The sequence below is a fragment of the Ischnura elegans genome, chromosome 9 (assembly GCF_921293095.1).
Source record: "Ischnura elegans chromosome 9, ioIscEleg1.1, whole genome shotgun sequence".
In the NCBI taxonomy this organism is placed as follows: Eukaryota; Metazoa; Arthropoda; class Insecta; order Odonata; family Coenagrionidae; genus Ischnura; species Ischnura elegans.
Genome location: NC_060254.1, coordinates 85,099,276 through 85,118,071, shown reverse-complemented (window position 1 = coordinate 85,118,071; position 18,796 = coordinate 85,099,276). Strand labels below are relative to the sequence as shown.

Sequence of the window (18,796 nt, the reverse complement as noted above, 5' to 3'; positions counted from 1 at the left end):
ACTCCTGGAGATTTTTAAATTTTTTTAAGCTTTTAGATTTTTAAATGACGATATCTATTTTTCGCGATTAAATGAAAAGTGAAAAATTTCAAGCGCGTGAAAACGCGACGTTTAAGTATGAATGCTGGGAAAAGCCCGTGTGACGTCATTCTGGTTCCCGCTGCCGCCCTGTGAGGTGACCTTGGGGCGAGGATATGTGCGCCGCTGTGATGCAGGCTGCTAGCAGGTAGCAGAGTACCCTCCTAGGAGGTAGCACTTGGCTTAAATAAGGATTATTAATACCTTATCAAACGAGGGAAGCTTTCCGACCCGTAGGCAGTTTTAATAGGTGATTATTAAAAGATGTTTCCCTGAGCTCTGTGCCTCATGCATTCATTGGTAATCTCAGACGATGTAAAACTCCTGACTACTCCTGACTCGCATCTAGGTGCCTGTGACGTCACGTGGAGTGTCATCGCATGGGCGCCAATCTGGCCTTTTTCAAATGCGGTTAAAATTGACCATTTCCATTCGTCTTAACAGGGATTTCTATAACCAAATAATATGTATATTATGAATACATTAATGGTGGGTAACGAATCGCAATCAATGCCTTTCGTTTTCTTTGATGAAGGAAACTACCCTATTCTCATCCTCAAGTAGATGCAAAAAAATTGTATCGGTTTGTTTTAGTTTTCAGAATACTGGGACTAGCCAGGGTGATAATTTTAAGGGAGTCACATGCAATGCACAAATTGTGCGAAAAATCCACTGAGAAAAAGTATCATTCGCCTTGATTGGGATTCGAACTCGGGTCCCCCGATTTCCGGATTTCCGGTCGAGTGCAATTGCCAGCTGCAAGCTACCGAGGCGTCATTCCTACCTGCAGACATTTGGACGCTACCGGATAAGCTGGTATGGATTATCCGAATATCAACAGAGTGGAATTAGTAGTATAAACGTTTTGTGCGTAAACGTCGGGTCATATATCCGTGCATACCTACGCTGCGCAAGTAAAGAGAATTGATTTTACAGAAACGTTCTCACGCATAATTTGATATTTTGGACTACTATATTTATTTACAGTTATTTTACTTAGTCACGTAACCCAGCAATCATTATTTACAGTTTAAGTTCACATTTTTATGCTCACATCAGTGGAAGCTGAATTCTTGACAATTTTTCCGATTTTTTAATTACGTCTGGAACAAAAACACTTTGACGAAAGCGTGTTGTTAGTGCGGAAAATATTTCATCGCTATTCAGAAGAGTGTATCTAATATTGCTCAATACGTTTCCGGGGAATTTTATATCTACTAAAGCAATTTGCAGCTGTTACAGCGAAATGGAATTGGTAACCATTTCCAGCCAAATTTTGTGAGAAAAACGCCGATGTTGGAAAATATTCCCCACTCATGATTTTATTCCGCATCATTCATTTCTATGGTTACGGAGCAACAGGTGCAAAATCACCTTCCGATGAAAGGGAAAGTGAGCTGGAAGCGGTTCGTTGAACTATCTGTCCCCCGTGGCGTTGAGCGTTCCGGAGAAATTTGGTACCTCATCGATCTCCTCGGTCTAGAACTCCACGCTGGGAACAGTAGCGCTTTAAACAGGAGATCAGTACCATTTACAAGCATACTGACGTTGTCAGAAAACGACACACCGGGGATGTAATCAAGAATATAGTAAAAGAGTTATAAAATTACCACTTCTCGTGTTATGGATATATTTATAAAACGAGCGTGATGCGCCCGCTCCCAGCGGGCTTCCCCCGCTCTTTTCAATGCAGGTCCACAGAGGGATTGGCACGTTTCTAATTTTAAAATGTAGAAAAAAAGGCAGGGTCTTATGTACAAATTTAATTGGAATGTTCATGTACAAATTGAGGTCAGAGGACCTCTTTAAACACAACATTGGAAGTAATTACACTATCCTCTGTTAATACTTGTTTAGCGTTTTCCTTAATATTTACAAAAATATTTTGAAACGATCTTACCCTAGAGAATGCTACATAAAGTTGACCATGAAAGAATACAGGGCCAGGCAGGAATAAGCCAGCTCTTTGCAAAGTCTGACCCTGAGCCTTGTTAATAGTCAGCGCATAGGAAACCTTGATGGAAAATTGTGTGCGAGTCAAATTAAAAGGCATGGTGGGATCCGACGGCGTTAACTGTATTCTTGGGATGAGGTCAATCTTGCCGGAATCGATTATTTTTTTATCGATTATTATTTTTTTATTTTTAAAAACCGATTTTAGGAAACAATAGCAATATTTAGGAAGTAAGCTTTGCCGTCGCATGTTCCCAGATAAATTCTGTGCATTTTGGTACCTCATTTGAAGAGTTTGGTTGCGTATAAGTTGAGAAAAAGGTATCTATACAGTAAAAATAATATAGAGGATAAACGATAATGCATGGGTTATTCCCCCTAATTTAGACAGAATGTTCTTTCTGGCCCTCGGGTTTGAGATTTTGATTCAAAGTTGTATGAGGACAAGTTCGTAGTACGAAGATACAATTAACTCAAAATAAACATGGAATAAATACCGTTTGCAGGACTCTTATCTTTTGTACGGCGCATACGAATTTTTAATTTCGCTTGTTTGCCAAAAATGCCTTCAATGAAATGATTCCATATAAATCTGGTTTTAGTTGTCGTACGGGTAGACTTTTTTTTCAAAACATTGTGAAGGACATTGGTGCTGAGACATTTCTTTCCACCATCGCATTTAATCCATCCTCTCGATACGGTTCGGCGAATATGACGAACCGAAGGGTTCCTAAACGGCTGCTTAGCATTCGGTTTAAATCTTTTGGGAGGTCCAGCGTCATAATTCTGCGAAGGAAATATTTTTCCGATCAGAAGGAGAGATTGCATATTTTACTTATTATAGACCTAAGCATCTCTAGTTTCACTTTCACATTGACAGTAGAACCGGCAGTATTTTCTAAGTGAAATGCGAATGCTAATACTGAAATTTAAGCGCCTTAATTCTAATACAGATATATATTCCGTACTCATGACAGGGATTCAGCCTGCGGGTAAACTACAGGGTGAGCATCTGAACAACTGGCATTTTTTTTTATATAAGATATACTTTTCTGGTGTCAAGGATAATTTTGGCATTAAGTCTGCGTAGGTAATTGAGTATTACTGTCCAAATATATTTGTAAGAATGAGGGTATTTTTATTGTAAAAAATGTTTCCCTAATATTTCAAGGTAATTGAAATAAAATGGTCTCGAGAGATAACTTGGGGAGGTCACTAGTTGATTATATGTAATGGATTATATTGTAAGGATTGAATCTCGAGAAATATTGTTTGAAGCTTTTGGAAGCAATTCCATGTGTATGCGTAATTAATTTTTCCCCTATTACGCCATCATGCATCACGTTTTGTCTACTGATTGCCAAAATAGAGTTTATCATTTCGTATATGTGTGTTGCTTACAGGCTATCGGGCTTTATATGTTTTTAATGGTATCATAAGTACCCAGGGCATTGATTTTATTAGATATAATCCGATAAATTCATAAACGATTTTTTACAGAGGATTCGAGTGTAATATTTATTTACGGGTTTCCGAATAGAAATTTGGACCTAAAATGCTATACTTTACACGTAGAGAAATGGTACCTAAATCATTAACTTTTATCCTATCTCTTGCCTTAAAACATTGCTTTTCCAAGAGCTAAGAAGTATAAAATTGGTTAATACGAGCTGAGAGAAATGAGCTATGTTTGCCATGGAATCGGTGATATTTACTGTGTAGCACCTTGCTGGAGTAACACTACCCCATAATTTCTCGGCACTATACAAAAGTTGCAAAGCGCTGTCGAAAGGATTGCTGAAGAAGGTGTGCACTTGTTGTGTGGAATGTTTCCGTGAATCCTTCGCTCTTCACTAGTCCTTTATTTTCCGAGAGTTTTGAAAAAAAAACACATGAAAAGTGTGACGTAACTGGAGCGCAAACATGGGAACTCCCTTTGCAAAGCATTTGTCACTTTTTTCCTCAAAAAATAGCTTCTCTTTTCTCAGAAAATACGGAAAAACTCCAGCGAAACTACATGTTTCCAAACTCTCGACTTGGTACGTATTATTGGTGGATGCTGGCAGTTTTTCATGGCTGCGATTTATAAGTGCCATGGGAGTGGTGATGAAGCATTTTTGCAAGCAGGGCAAAGATTTTCCTTGGTGTTTTCTAGGAACCAGCCTCTCTTGGTTAGAAAAATAATTTTTATCAGTTTAATATCCATTAATTCATCATGGAGTGAATTATCCGACAGAGGGAAAACTTGTAGAAAGAAGTTTTAAAAGTGATTGTGATGTTACATGGAATACCTATGCCGTTTCAAGTGACTTTAATAGTGGATAAAAACGGGAATAGACATGTTTTATAGAATGTAGGCCAAATCAAAGCGCTCCCACTTTTTTTGCAATTATTGGTGCATATAGTATACGTTCTAAATATAAATACAAGTTTTTTGAGAATGAGAAGTTGAAGGAAAAATGGCACGAAATCATTCTATCTGCGATTTGAAAAGCGGATGTAAAAGACATTTAGCGTGGGTAGAGTTACGTGACATTGGAAACTTGGGATGAAAATGAAGCTGAAAATGAACTCCAGATTTTCAATTTTTAATGAATTTTTGAATTAGAAGGATTCACTATCGTCTTATTTAAGAGGGAAATCTCTCACTGGGAAGATGAGCTATTCGTGAGAATACGAGCAAAATGATTGCCCAATACCGAGCTCATCCTTTATCATAAAATAATTCAGTACGCGGTCTTATTACGGACGGGTAAACAGTGGATTATTGAAACGTACGTGCTCATTGAATGAGAAATCCTCTTGTCCTTCAGCCGACAGATACGCTTGAAATCATGACGTTGAGCCCAATAAGCCTCGAAGCAGCGCGCTAAGTTCGGAAGCCTTGCGAATACCGGAAATTGAATCGGCTTCTTCGTGACGGTTGTTGTAGGCGGCGAGGCGAGGACCGTGATGGATGCATCTAGCGATCGCAGTGCGGTAGGCCATGTTGTCACGGGCACACGCGGACCTCGTTGTCGGCGATCCGATTGAATCCCGCGACTTAGCGTGAAAGGATAAATAGGATCAAGAGTCGTACGACTAGAGATCTGTGACTCCTTTCCCTGTCCCTCAGGACCGCCGCATCTCATGTGGGAATCAGAAGGCGATTCGAATGAAAATATTTTGCATTTCTTCGGAATTTTCAGATGGAGGAATATGGGGCTCTTAAATATTTATACCACCTGATATTTCCTACGTTGTTGCGGTCATAACTTCAGGAGGAAAGTTCGTCTTTAAAAAAATTATGCCGTGGATCATTTTGAGTAAAAAGTTTTATTTTATCAAATGTCTAATTGGTGGATATCCATAGTCGTTTAAGCTAATTAAGTGCTGAGCATCAAGAAAGTATTTCCCAAATAAGTGAGAGCATGAAAAAGATCTTGCTTTTACGTGTGACCTAACAGTAGTTAACACTTAATCCTTGTTATATAATTGGCTGTCTAATCAATGACGTAGGCAGGAAAAATTTGGTAGGGGGTTTTATTTGGATGGGGTAAATTTCAGGTTGGATTAATTTCGAGGAGGTTGGAACCCCTAAACTAACCTATTCGCCTCAGATTTGTGTGTAATTAAATTGTAATTGGATGAAAACTCTCGCATATTATCGTACACATGGCAATGAGAAATAGCATTTCGCGTCAATATTCTCGCACAAGTGATATGCCCTGGGAAAGAAAAGTTTTCCAAAACTTATTCTCTATCGATTGATAATTGATTTGTATAAAAATTGTTCGGTAGGAATGGTGACTTCTTGTTTTATGCGTATTTCCAATTCGGTGTGTAAATTTCATGTATCTCCCGTAATTTTGATAGGTATGCAACCTACCGTGGTTCATAATCATTGCTATTTGCCTAACTTGAGGGATAAACTCATTCGAGAAATGACTTGCAGTCGGAGGTCTTGTTTGATTTCCTTTTCATACTTTTTCCAGTGTTACCGTTTTTTTCTTGGAATATTAATACTCATATGAGCTTTTTATTTCATTAGCTATTCAAAACGTGTAGGAAGCAAGATGTGAGTCACAATTGCCCGTGACTAACTCATTGATTCCATTGTTACTGTATTTTTTCCTTTGCTGGCGTCATATGTTTGAAACGTATTTTTATTTAACGAATTTTCGATATTATTTACGTATTTTTATGCATCTGATGCGAATGAATTCGTGTAATAACAACGTAACAGTCCTTATAATGTGCTTACCCGCTGAGGTACTTGTGCGAGAACACTTCCGGACACAAAAATTTGATGAACTCTCAACTCTCTCTCTTGGGTCATCAAAACACTCCGTGTAGTAAGCGAAGGCCTTCTTCCTTGCCAATCAAAAAGAGTTTTGAAGCCCAACGAGAAAGTCATTTTGACCTGCGACTGGTCGGAACTTTCACTTCTAGTGTGTGTGGGAAGTCTCAACGGAGTTGAGAAACGAAGTGGTAAAAATCTAAAATTTATAAACTGGTATTCGAAGGCAATCTCGGTAATTCACAAAAAAATTTAGCTCGGAAAAATATTAGTTTCACATGCCAAAGTGTCTATTTGTTCCATTGTCGAAGACGAAGGAATATCTGAGGAGTATTATTGCCCATTGCCCTAAAACAGTATGTACGTTTTCATGATGAGGATCATGAAATAATTAGCGATTCATTACAGTGATAGTGTATCCTGGGCGGCTGAAAAGTGGGATTTGCTCATTCATTCATATAGAAATATAAAGTCAGTTCGACTCTAAAGCTTCCATCCATTCACAGCAAAGCGCTGCGTGGGAAGTTGGGTAAAATATCGCTGTGACCTGCTCTCTAGGAAAGATGAATTTATCAATACGCTAATATGCATACTAAATTGTTACTTCAATCATTTGGTGAACTCAGTTTCTCAGATTATCGTAAAGACTCTTGTTCTTTGCAGCTGGGCAATGGTTCAGCGACATTGCCAAATATTCATACGGGTTATTTTTATGCATGCTCCAGCAAATACTGAGCCTGGGTACATGAGTATCACAAGTGAATTTCTCTCGGGTATTTCACCGGGAGAGGGTCAAAATTACTTTGAGCGTTTCGGATACCAATGCAGGCTTTGAAACCTTGTCATTGCAAATGAGAATCTCTGGAGGAAATTCAAGAAGAAGATGCATTCGACACCTATGCATTAAATTTAACTATATATTTACATATTCGAGCAACATAGCAGTAGCTCATAGAAGAAATAAGTCACTTTTCAGAGTCTCTAAAACTTGATATTATGATTGAATCGGTGGAAATTACTTCCTTGCCTTTTAATTTATTGCTTCGGAGTGCGGTATGTAGTCTATTTTGCTTCTTATCATAACTGGGTGGATATTATGTATTTGCTACTTGTATAGCACCAAGTAAATGTATGAAAAATATTAATAGCACAGACATATGCTCAGTATTTTGTTAATCGTAGAGCTGTTTAACTATGACTCATCGGACACGTATCTTAATTGCCATTCATAACTGAATATCGGTATCTCTCATTGTATAGCGAAAGCAATTTAGTACACATTGAAAAAAGTAAATAAGCTCTATTGTAGCGGCCTCCCGGGAGAGGCATCCAGTTTTCCGACATATTGAAGAATTTTGAAATTGCTGGTAGCTTGACAAACTTCAACATCTCATTTATGCTAAAGCAATTTGAGAATAGTATTGATTCACTAATGCAGTCCTTGAAAATTAATGCGTCGGCAAACCACTCCCTTTTTTCCTTTCCAGGCCCTTTCCTTTGACGTACAGGATTTAAAGAGTTATGTTCGGATGATAGGCGAAGGGGATGTAAGGGGTTAGAGGTGAGGGCTCACCACCTCGGGGATGCATCGCCATGAAAATCACGGATCCAAACGTCTCTATGGGCTTCTAAACTTTTTGAGCGGGGGGAAAAGGGGTGGGAATGAAGGCCGTCGCTTGATGCTCGGAGTATTTGATATTTTGTTCAACGGGGTCGTGTGGCTCAGCGACATTGTCAAATCGGCGATGGTCTCTAACGATTTGATCATTGGATTATTCTTTCTCATAGGATAATCCTCCAAAATCGTTAGAATAGCAATGGCTGTTGCCTGGTTTCGCTGGTGGTAGGACGCGCCCGCCTTTGTGACGGTGCGGGATTCCTCGTCCCATCCCTTCCTTCCCTATCCCGTCCCAGGAGGCGTCGTCGGGCTCCTATCGCGGCGGCGCCTCCTTCCTTTCTCCTTCCCGTCCTCCCCCTCCTGCGGTGCAGAGGTGAAAAGCTCGCGCTTATAGGCCCTGCCCCAGGAGTGTATCCTTGCGAGCCCACCGTAGGAGTCTCGTTCCATTCGTCAAATCGGCGTCAATTCGTAAATGTTCGCCTGTTGGTAGGATAGATTTTTCTGCCCGGGATTGCACAATCATGTAAATAATCAGAGTAAAGAGGATTCAGCCTAAAATGTCGCATTGATTTCATTTAACTGTGTTGGTATTGCATTTGATTTTTTAAACATTCTATGACTGCAACAAGTATTGTGCGCTATTAGTTTACGCAACCTTTGCATTTAAGTATTTTTTTGTCTTTAAATGTGTCCACTATGTTATTTGTCCTTTGCAAAAATTGCGAATGAGAAAAAATTTTGTAGAATATAATTTAGCGCTATAGTACATTGTGATAATTATTTTAGCTCAATCCATGTATGTGTTCGCTTTATTTAATGGGAATTCAAAACTCCTCTAGAATAACAATTTTTACCCTAATGATGTGGGATTCGCCAAATTCTATCTAGAAAGTAATCTCAGGATTTTAGGGAATAAAATCCCTGTCCTTCCTCCTCAGCCAGAAAATTTATCCGAACAAATAAAATGCCTGTCTCTGCTAAAGTTTTGCTGCTATCAACGGCTTGGAGCGCAAGAGACCCACGCATCTTCCGAAAGAAACTTTCCTTATGGTATGTGGCGGTAGGAGTTTTCAAAGTTTCATGGCATTAAACCCTGAAGGCGGAATTCTTTCCTTTTTTAGCAGGGAACTTTTCCTCAAGAAATATCGGTAATCAGTGTGGAGGAAATACATAGCTCATCAAATTATCATGGATGAACATTAATATTTGCCACGCAGACTTTCACCTTTGAATGCGGCTATATTCTTCAAAAGCTTGGAGAAAATGAACGATCACTTAGATTCATGGTATTCTAAGCGAATATTCCAATTTTGAGGATTTTTAAAACTCATTGGATCTACTGGAAAGGGTCGCAAGTATTTTAGTATGGTAACTAAGCACTCTGTTTTGATGACCATGGTCTATTGGAAGTCGAAGCCGCAAATATAAATTGTTCTTTTCTAAATTCTTCGCTGCTCAATTCTGAGCATATTTAGATATTGATATTTTGTTAAGAATTGGCGTTCCTTTGAATACCTGAAGACCTGTATTTGCGACTTTTGAGCTAGACGAAAATATTTGAATTTTCTTTTCTGATTGAGAAAAAAGCTGCCTTCAGACTGTGATTCGTTGTAAATGACAATTTAGTAAAAGTAAATAAATGACTTTGAATGAGTAGGGTATTCAATTATTCGTAAGAATGTAAATCAACGTCAATTAAATATGTGTGTTTTATAGATTCAGATCTCCAAATGTTGAAGGGAGATAAGATTCAAAACTTCGGATGATGCTAAGCCTCTCTTGGGAGAAACCAGTCTCCTTACAGTAAGGATAATATTTCATTTTGGGATAACTTCGCGGCGTATATAAAATAATAGCGTCGACTCGTACTGTTGTAATTGATTCTTAAGATAGATATCAAGAGCCCTGAAATCCTTCCTTCATCTCGCAATGCAGTTACGCCCTCTACAATAAGCCTTTGGGAATTGTCGGGAATAAGGGAATTGTCGTATCTTTGTGAGTCGATAATGCTTATGAGTGTGTTTAGAGAAATATGAACTCGCCTACGTGACGTATGAAACATTGAAAGACGATCGTTATACAGTCTGAAAGCCCCTGGCGTGGGGTGATTAAAAATTTGTAGAATTTAGTTGATATGGAATCAGAAATTTCGGGGCGTCAAACAATGTGGCAAAAACGCTCATGATTAAAGGTGAAGTGTGGTTGGGGACCGATATGATTGCGATTTCACGCTACCCAAATTCAGTTATAAATTTAAATCAATATATGCACCGTCACTCGATCTGTTAAGGTAAATCCGCAAACTCCAGAATCTATAGGATATCTTGATTAAAAATAAGTCACATGCAGGTGTAAGCCGCCTGTCGTACTAGAGATTGCCCCGACGTTTCGCGACCGACTGCTGGTCACTTTTTCAAGGGAATAATGCTGGGATTGGTTTTTGCTGCCTTTTTTATATTTCAGGTGGGAGGGGTGGGCGGAGGATGTGAGGAGTTAGGCCTGGAGGGGGAAGATTACGAAAAGTTGCGGATGACTGGGTTCCAAGTACTGCTGATTCTTAATCCGGTATCTCTATTATAGTTGTTCTTGTTCTCCTTTATTCCTATGGCCTCGCGGATGAGTCGAGCTTTAAAATGTTTATCCTCGCGATGACTCTTGATTTTTCGAAGTCGATTGCATGTCCGGTGGCTTCGTGCTCCTTCTTCAATCAAGAAACTCTTGACATCGTATTTATGCTAAAATTTCTACCTTTTCCTTATTTTATTGGCTGACCTTTAATGTGGTTAATATTTAGCGTCAAATAATCGCGAGTCTTCAGGAGATTTCTAATTATTTGGTTGATTTCTATTCATTGTGGAAACCTGAAGGAATAATATTTGTCATGGATATTTCTCATGATTAACATTGTTTGATGAGAATTTATGGCGTAAATTAGGAATTTTAGCGCTCTGAGATACATACGAGAAGAATCTTATTCCTACTGTAAACAACAGTTAGCACTTACATGAAATTTTGTATTGAACCAAAAAATGCAATTTTTCGTTTCGGAAAATTTATTTTCCTTCGTCAGGGGTTGAAATGAAAATGGATACAAAATCGAGGTACAAAGAAAATTTTGGCTTACAACAATATTTTAAACAAAATTAGAGAATAATATAAACAATAAAAATAAGATAAATAAGTATTCTAAATCATTTGCAAAACTTTGTTACAACCCTTAATTTTTTATACATACCTCAAAATTATATCCATTTTCATTTCCACCCCTGACGTAGTAAAATAAATTTTCCGAAACACTGGCAAAAAAATTTATTTATTCAACAAAAGACTGCACTCAAAGAAAATTCTCATATGCTATTAAATAAGAGGTCAAGAAGAGAGGGAAAAACCCATGTTACTATTAATAATTTTATCAATCCGCGGCCAAACCGAAAGGGTGCGACTTTGCAGTTGACCTTGTAGTCTTTAAGTAATTTACTGAACAACTTTTGGAACTCTTTGCACTCCGCCTCAATCAAAAAAGGATTTTTTCACTGTGGGAAATTCGGCTAAATCACCTACACCCAGCTAACTACTCGGGCGGAGGGTGTGCAGCTCTTACACTTCGCGGAATCTAATTAAACAACACGTGAAACTCCCAGAGTTCCCTCCTAAATTCGAGACCTACCTGCAGCATATGTATTGCAAAGCATGGTCTTAGTAAATTAGATTCGCAATTTAACGAGTTCCCTAATTAAAGTTTCTAGATGCCTAAAGCAGCATTAATGGGCAACATGCAAAATTTTTTTAAAGTACTTGAATAAGATGCTCCCTGCCTCAAATGTACTCGCCGAAAATTTCGCGGACGAATAATGCATTTTAGCAGAGTTATGAGTCATTAAAAATAGACCTTCATCGGCTGCTTGAAAACACGACGTCATCGGGGCCTGACGTCACGGCTCGGTATCCACTGATGACAGACTGAGGAAGTGTATAGAAAATCGAGAGCTCAAATGCAAATTAGGCGAAAATAATTGCTGTTTTAACGTTAAAATGCAGACTGTGAATATTTTAGGTTGCCAAGGCTTTGTTTAAACAAATAAAGGGGATTGTTTGGGAAGATTTGGAAAGATTAAATGAGAAAAAGTTGGTTGCAGATTGTGATCTACGTTGGACACTCACATCATTTGGTTGGTGGAATAAGTGTATTGTAGCATGGATATTCAATAGACAAACGTGAGAAAACCATATGTATCGCATTTAGTGGTCCGCCGCACTAGTACCTCTATTTTCTCGCCGGAAAAGATTTTTGCTGGTGCCCCAAAGGACAAAAATAAGAGAAGAAAGTGGTTGATGACCTACGGAATGGAGTTAAATACTTTATTTACATTGTCAACGGGATATTTCTCAACGTAAGTACACTCTTGAATCAGGGTTACCGTAGGGTTTTATCAAATCGCCAGTATTTCTCGGATGGTCACCAAACTTAGGATGTATCACTCATTTCACCTTGTAAACAACCCTAGAAATGTACCTAATAGTCCACCGATTGTAGCATTATACATATAAAGGAAGGTGGCTATTCATAAGAATAAATACTGATAACGATTAAACCACGGGTAAAATAAGGAGTATACGAGAAATATGTGGGTTTTGGTAAGGTAAACTAAGTATTTGCCTCTGTGATGCCCATAAAGTTCGCTGCATGTCAACGCAAAATCTAAAATTTCGTCTCGTTTATACAGTGGGTTTCTGTTCAAAAACAGGAACTTGAGTACAGAGTAAATAGTATTTAAAACTTATTTCTGTGACTGTCAAATAATTTTTTTTACCTTTTCACGATCATTAAGGTCTCAACTCCGGCCGATTAGGGAAGAATATCTTAGTTCCGTATGGTAGGTAACTAAGTAAATACATAACATAGATTTTCAGCTAGAAATGGATATATTAAGTCTTAATGGACAATAAATAAATATGTAAAAACGTTCGTAAAATAATTTTCATTGATAGCATAATTATTTACCTGCCTTATTTTACTCCCGCATCGCGCTAGTGACGAAGCAATCACTGTTTTTCAGAAAAGCAGCCGCCATAAGGAAATCAACCAAAAGTAAACTAAGGTATTTTGCTTTCTTAAATCCCTCTTAAGTCAATTTGTCCTTTTAGGAACTACAACAAAGCTTGACGAAGATTTTTACTTCGATATCTTGCATTGAAAGCTCTACCACTCTTCTCTCTTAGCGAAGTGCATGGTGTACCGTGCGATGACGTCAGAAGGCGATTCAGGTCACGTGACTTCAAGCGATATTTGAGCATTTTTAATTAGCATTTATTGACGTTTGTGGAGTACCAGGAGAGTTTTGGCTTATATATTTGGAATCACGAGAAAATTTTCTATTCAATGAGACTTACTAGCATGATGAACAAATTTCATGCATGTTCCCCATTATTGAAAATATCCCTTTGTCGCGGGTGGCTTCAAATATAAGTTCGGCAATGCGAAATGGACGTGAAGTATCAAGATAAGCATTCATGATCGATCAAAATTTTTGAAGTGGAAAGAATTTCGCAGGAAAATGAGGATTCGTCGTACATTTGAATTCAAAGGAAGTTCTAACTGAAGGTGCTACAAAGAGGACTACAGTATTATCATATCTTCGAGATGTAAATATCCAAAAAATATTTAAATTCGGAAAAATTTCAGGATTTCAGCCTATTTTTTGCAATATCTACAATTCATCCTAAAATTCTGAATATTGAATTCTCTAAAATTGAAATACAGTGGTAGATGCGTTTGCAGGTCGAACGTTAATACTGCTGGATTACTGAATGCGATTGAAGAGACATTTTTCGTTCTGTGTCATGGATGTCATGAGTTGCGTGTAATTATTAACTGATGACTGTGCAACGTAACGCAATATCGAATATGCGACAGTATTTCACGTGGAGAGAGAGGTTTGGATTTTAGCCCGGGATCCAAAGTAAATTTATATCTCGCCCGGAAGGTTTTAGTTGACGTCTTGATTCAGCTATCGTTTCATATGTGTTTGCAGATTTTATGTCGACAGACTCTATCTATCGATTTTGTCGATTTCATGTTTTAATTGGCCTTAAATTTATATTTCCTTTAATTTGTTTTTGATACTGGGGTTAGAAAAGTTATAACTGTTGACGTAATGTATGAAAGTTGACAAGCTCTATGGGGATACGATATCAAGCATCAAAATGGTACTGCATGTACAATTATATTAAATTTTATATGTGAGAGTTAACTACTTACCTAAAGTATAATCATATCTAGTTCTGTTAATGGCTTAAGTTTTCATAGCCAAATATACTATTTTCTGGAACGTAGGGATATCTTTATCTCACATCGATCATCCTCATATTAAAATTAGGGATTATTTATATTGTAACGGTATTTATGGGAGGGTATAGCTCTTCTGCTGCAAAATAATTTTCCATTCAAGAAAGCGACCGCTAATTTTGCTTCCATCTGATTAAATTACCCATTTCTACTTGTGTCAGTCCGTTATGAATGTATTTTTGGCTCTTGGTATTAACCGACTCATGACAAAAAACGCTTGAAAATTACATTTTTAGCCCTTAACTTTGAATAAATGCGATGGTGATTGGCGTAATATGGTGAAACTCCTTCATGATGCACAAAGGTTAAGAAAAGACTTAGCTGTTTCATAAAATAAGTATTATTTTATTTTGTGAAACAGCTAAGTCTTTTCTTAACCTTTGTGCCCTTAACTTTCTTCGGATATCACTTCCAGATAAATATTTTTTTTAATCCTGGAAAATTATGAGTATTTGCTGCATATTTAATTGTATTGGCATTTGATGTTGATTTCTCTCAGTCCCTGACGGCTACCTTGAATCCATCTTCCGCAGCTATTACAGTAGCTTTTTTATCTCATTTAAAATTACATTATCGCTAACTTGGATCTGGATTTTAACGATGGTCTTGAAAAATCGTTTTGGGTTTTTCGTTTCGTAGAAGGAAGGCCAAATGGGCAAATATTTTATATTAAATATCATTCCGCAATAGGGAGAATCCCTTGAGAATAACGCTTCATTTTACTCGCCATCTTATCCCATATTTTAATCAGCAGTTCTTTCAACTGTAGCTCGCCTTTTTAGTTATCATCTTCTCTAAAAACTATTGCTTCCTCTGTGTGATCTCTAGGCACTTCACCGCTTCACATATTCTCCTTAAGTTGAATGATGTGTCTAGTATTTCTGTCACCTTCCAAGAAGAAGTTAATCAATCAAGATAAGGAAAGAAAATCTATCGTACAACAGACCGAGGACTACCGAAGAAGCGGCGACATGCCCGGCATTAATTCATGACGTCATCAACTTCTGCGGAATGGTTAAGGCTATTGATTTTTTGTCACGAATAGCTCGAAAAGAGGGCTAGATCTCGGTTAAAAGAACATCAAAGGCATTTCCAGCGAGCCCAAAGTCTGCAGTAGCGGAGCTCAGCATCAACGAGGACCATGCCATAAAATGGAAGGCGGCAAAACTGCTCTGTCGTGCACATAGATATATGGACCGCCTTGTCAAGGAAGACGTTGAGATCCTTGTAAATCCTTACATCGTCAACCGAGACTGCAGATTCCATGTCAGCAATGCTTGGAGCCCATCATGACGTCCATTATGTATAAAAAAGGCGAGAAAAGCAGAACTCGCCGGAGCCAGTCAGATTACATCAAATTCGTGGACGGCGTGTATAAAATAAAGTCCGGACCACATGGAGAGACGGCATTCAGAAGATCCCTTGAGGGTGAAGATCGAAACGTCTGAAGGAATTCAGCCAATTACCCGGCGGAGAACCCGAGATCCCTTTCTGCACCTGATGAACTGGGAATCTAAGATCTCACGTATGGGTCTATTCATTTTTAAAACTATATCACAATTGAAAATAAAATAAGCGAACGAGCCCATTAGAATAGAGTGTTTGAAGTTCTCATGAAATTACTTCGTAGTAAGTTTCTCGGGGATCGGGTTGGTGTGGTGGCTAGAGTGTTGGCTTCCCACCCGGTGGGCCCGGGTTCAAATCCTGGCAGCGGAAGAGAATTTTCAGAGACTGCCCTCTCTGCCCTGGCAGATCTCTGCTTGAATGTTGCGTGGAGGACATTTCAAGCGCAACACTTCGTCCGTCGGATGGGTCATTAAGTCGTGCTCCCCTTGGTGCCTTTCGTTAAGAGCAGGCAAATGCCGACGCCGGGTTTCTATCCACCCTTCCCCACCTACCCCTCCCTCATGGCGCAAATGACCTTAGCTGTCGGTCGTCTCCTCCAAATACCATACCAGTAAATTTCTCTAACCAGCCTCATTCATCTTACCTGTCGATAGATGGCTGCGTTGAGGAAGGCGAGTCCGCCGAAAGGCAGCACGTACATGACGATCAGGTACGACCAGTTGACGTACACGGATATGTACGTTTTGTCGGCCCTGAGTGGCGAGGCCTTGAGCTCGTAGATGGTGATGTTGGAGGGTGGCGGGCCCGTGAGGAAAAGGGTCTGCTTGACCATGTGCACCTCCCAGAAGCGCGGCAGGTTGTAGAGGAGCGAGAAGGCCATGGCGATGGCCACGTGGATGCGGGCCCTCCTCAGGGTGCAGAGGGACCTTGCCTTGAGCGGATGACACACCGCCACCCACCTGCGGAAGACATACACAGTGATTGTGAAAGTTGTTTAAAAAATTCTCGCAGCGCGGATATGAGCGCAGATCAGTGCGTTTTTCCCAATGTTTGTAAAGCCTGAATCACACGATCATTTTTTTTCGTCGCGAAAGTGATCACTATCGCGATCACTAGGCGAAATGATCGTCGCCGGCAATTGTTTTTCGCGTTCGCGATCGCGATGAGGATTCCCATCGCTATTTTTCATCACTCGTCCGGTCGTTTTTTCCGTCGCTAAAACCGTCCCTAAAACGCCATATCAGCCAATCGGAACGCATTCCAGTATGGAGCGATTGCAGCGCAACGTTTGACAATTGTGGGAAAGACGTAGATAAGCAAACACGCTATATAATTTAGTGATGTGGGTCCTATGACAATGAGCTGTGATATCGGAAATGATGCGAAAAGCGACGGCGGAAGTGACCGTGTGATTCAGAAAAATGATCACTAGAGCGATCGCTTTTCGCGACGGGAAAAGTGATCGCGACAGTGATTACTTTCGTGACGAAAAAAAAATGATCGTGTGATTCAGGCTTAAGGGAGCATTAGCACTCACTTTCATACACTCAATGGATTGCTGTCCTTAAAACGATTTCTTTCTCTTGACCCCGGTTATTCAATGATGTTTAAAGTCTCGGAGTATAAGTCTGTGAATGATATGCAACATTTTTGCCAACGTTTCGATATATTTCTTATATCTTCTTCAGGGCTCATAACAATCAGAAAGAAAATCAAATAAGCATATTTCTGCAAATAATCCCTGAAGAAAGTTTAAGAAATATATCGAAACGCTGGCAAACAATTTTTCATATCATTCTCAGACCTATGCTCCGAGGCGTTAATCATCATTACTGTCTTTGCAAATGGCCGAGATACCCGGTTTCGAAGTGTTTTATTTCGGTAGCTACCGAAACGTTAGCTGAAACTAAAGGAAAATTATTTCTCTGTTTCCCCAATATCACCAGAAATTTTGATCAAATTTTTATACCTATATTTAGTTTGAGGTGGATATGGACCCAAACAAAGGTTTTCATCCAAGTCCTATGCCCCAAATAGAAAATTTTATTGAATTTAGGTGGATTGGCTCATTAAGTTTTTAATTAAAAAAAGAAAAACTTATAAAATTGGTCAAAGTGAAAATGAAATCTAATGATTGCAAGAAGCAATATACAGCGCAGCGGTTTATTTGCAATTCATGTATTTCTTTGGGATTTTGTAGGGAATGCAATCTTTTCTTTGGCTGCATTTTCTGCAATAAAGTGAGGATGAATTCTTAGCACTGGAGCGTTTGAATTGGAAGAGATATGGGACTGAAACTAGGTATGAATGAGATCATGACTCAGAGAGTCCCTCGTATTGGTGGTGAACTTGACCCGTGGCTGTGGAATCAGTATTCCATTCTCGCATCACCTGTTGGGTGCCGCATGACCTTCAACCTTGACCGGATATTGAATTGACCTAGTAGTCTTCTGATTATATTGACGAAGATGTGCTGTTTGCAAGCGTCGAGAACGACTTATCACTTCAACGATTTTATAAATTAAGATAAAATATACGAAAATACCTTTCATGATCTGTGAAAGGTGAGAATCTGAACTCATTAACTTTTAATCGAATTGATACGCGGCCAGGTCATTTCGGATTTGTATCGACAATGGAGGTGGTGAGAAGCCAAGGGGTACAATTGATTTTTTTCTCAACAGAGTTAGGTCAAGTTAATTGTTAGAAGAAAGACACAAAAATTGGTTGCCAAGGGAAACGAGTGAGTTTCAGTTCTGTGCTGACATCTAGTGGAAAATCAAATGCACAATATCAAGTATTTAATTTATCTCGTTTGTTTTCTATACCTAATTTCTGTACCCAACTGTGTATAGAAAAAAAAGATATCACTTGTACCCTTGGCTCCCAAACTACTCAATTTAGCTTCTGAAATGTTGTTATTGCTATTGTCGCCGTGGAGTGTTTACTGGATTTAATAACTTTAATATTTGAATACGGAATCGGGAACTTTCCCGCATATTTTTATTTAATTTCAAAAGCCCGCGTGGTCACGATAGTGTTAGGTACGTGGAAGAGACGATTCATTCAGGGTATTCCTCGGTTAATATTGGTGATCAAGCATTGCTTGTACACTATTACGGAAGCTTCCGCGGTGAGTTGATTGGTGATTGTTTTTCGGGTTCGGGTTCATTCG

At 38.9% G+C, this 18,796-nt stretch overlaps 1 protein-coding gene across 1 annotated transcript in view; it reads right to left on the bottom strand.

The window, feature by feature from the left end:
- The window catches only part of LOC124164979 (FMRFamide receptor), a 65,929-nt gene that overhangs the window by 39,722 nt on the left and 7,411 nt on the right, over positions 1-18,796 (bottom strand). The window contains exon 3 of the mRNA XM_046542218.1: positions 16,265-16,580. Within this exon, the coding sequence (XP_046398174.1) occupies positions 16,265-16,580 (316 nt within the window). The remainder of the gene's footprint in view (positions 1-16,264; positions 16,581-18,796) is intronic.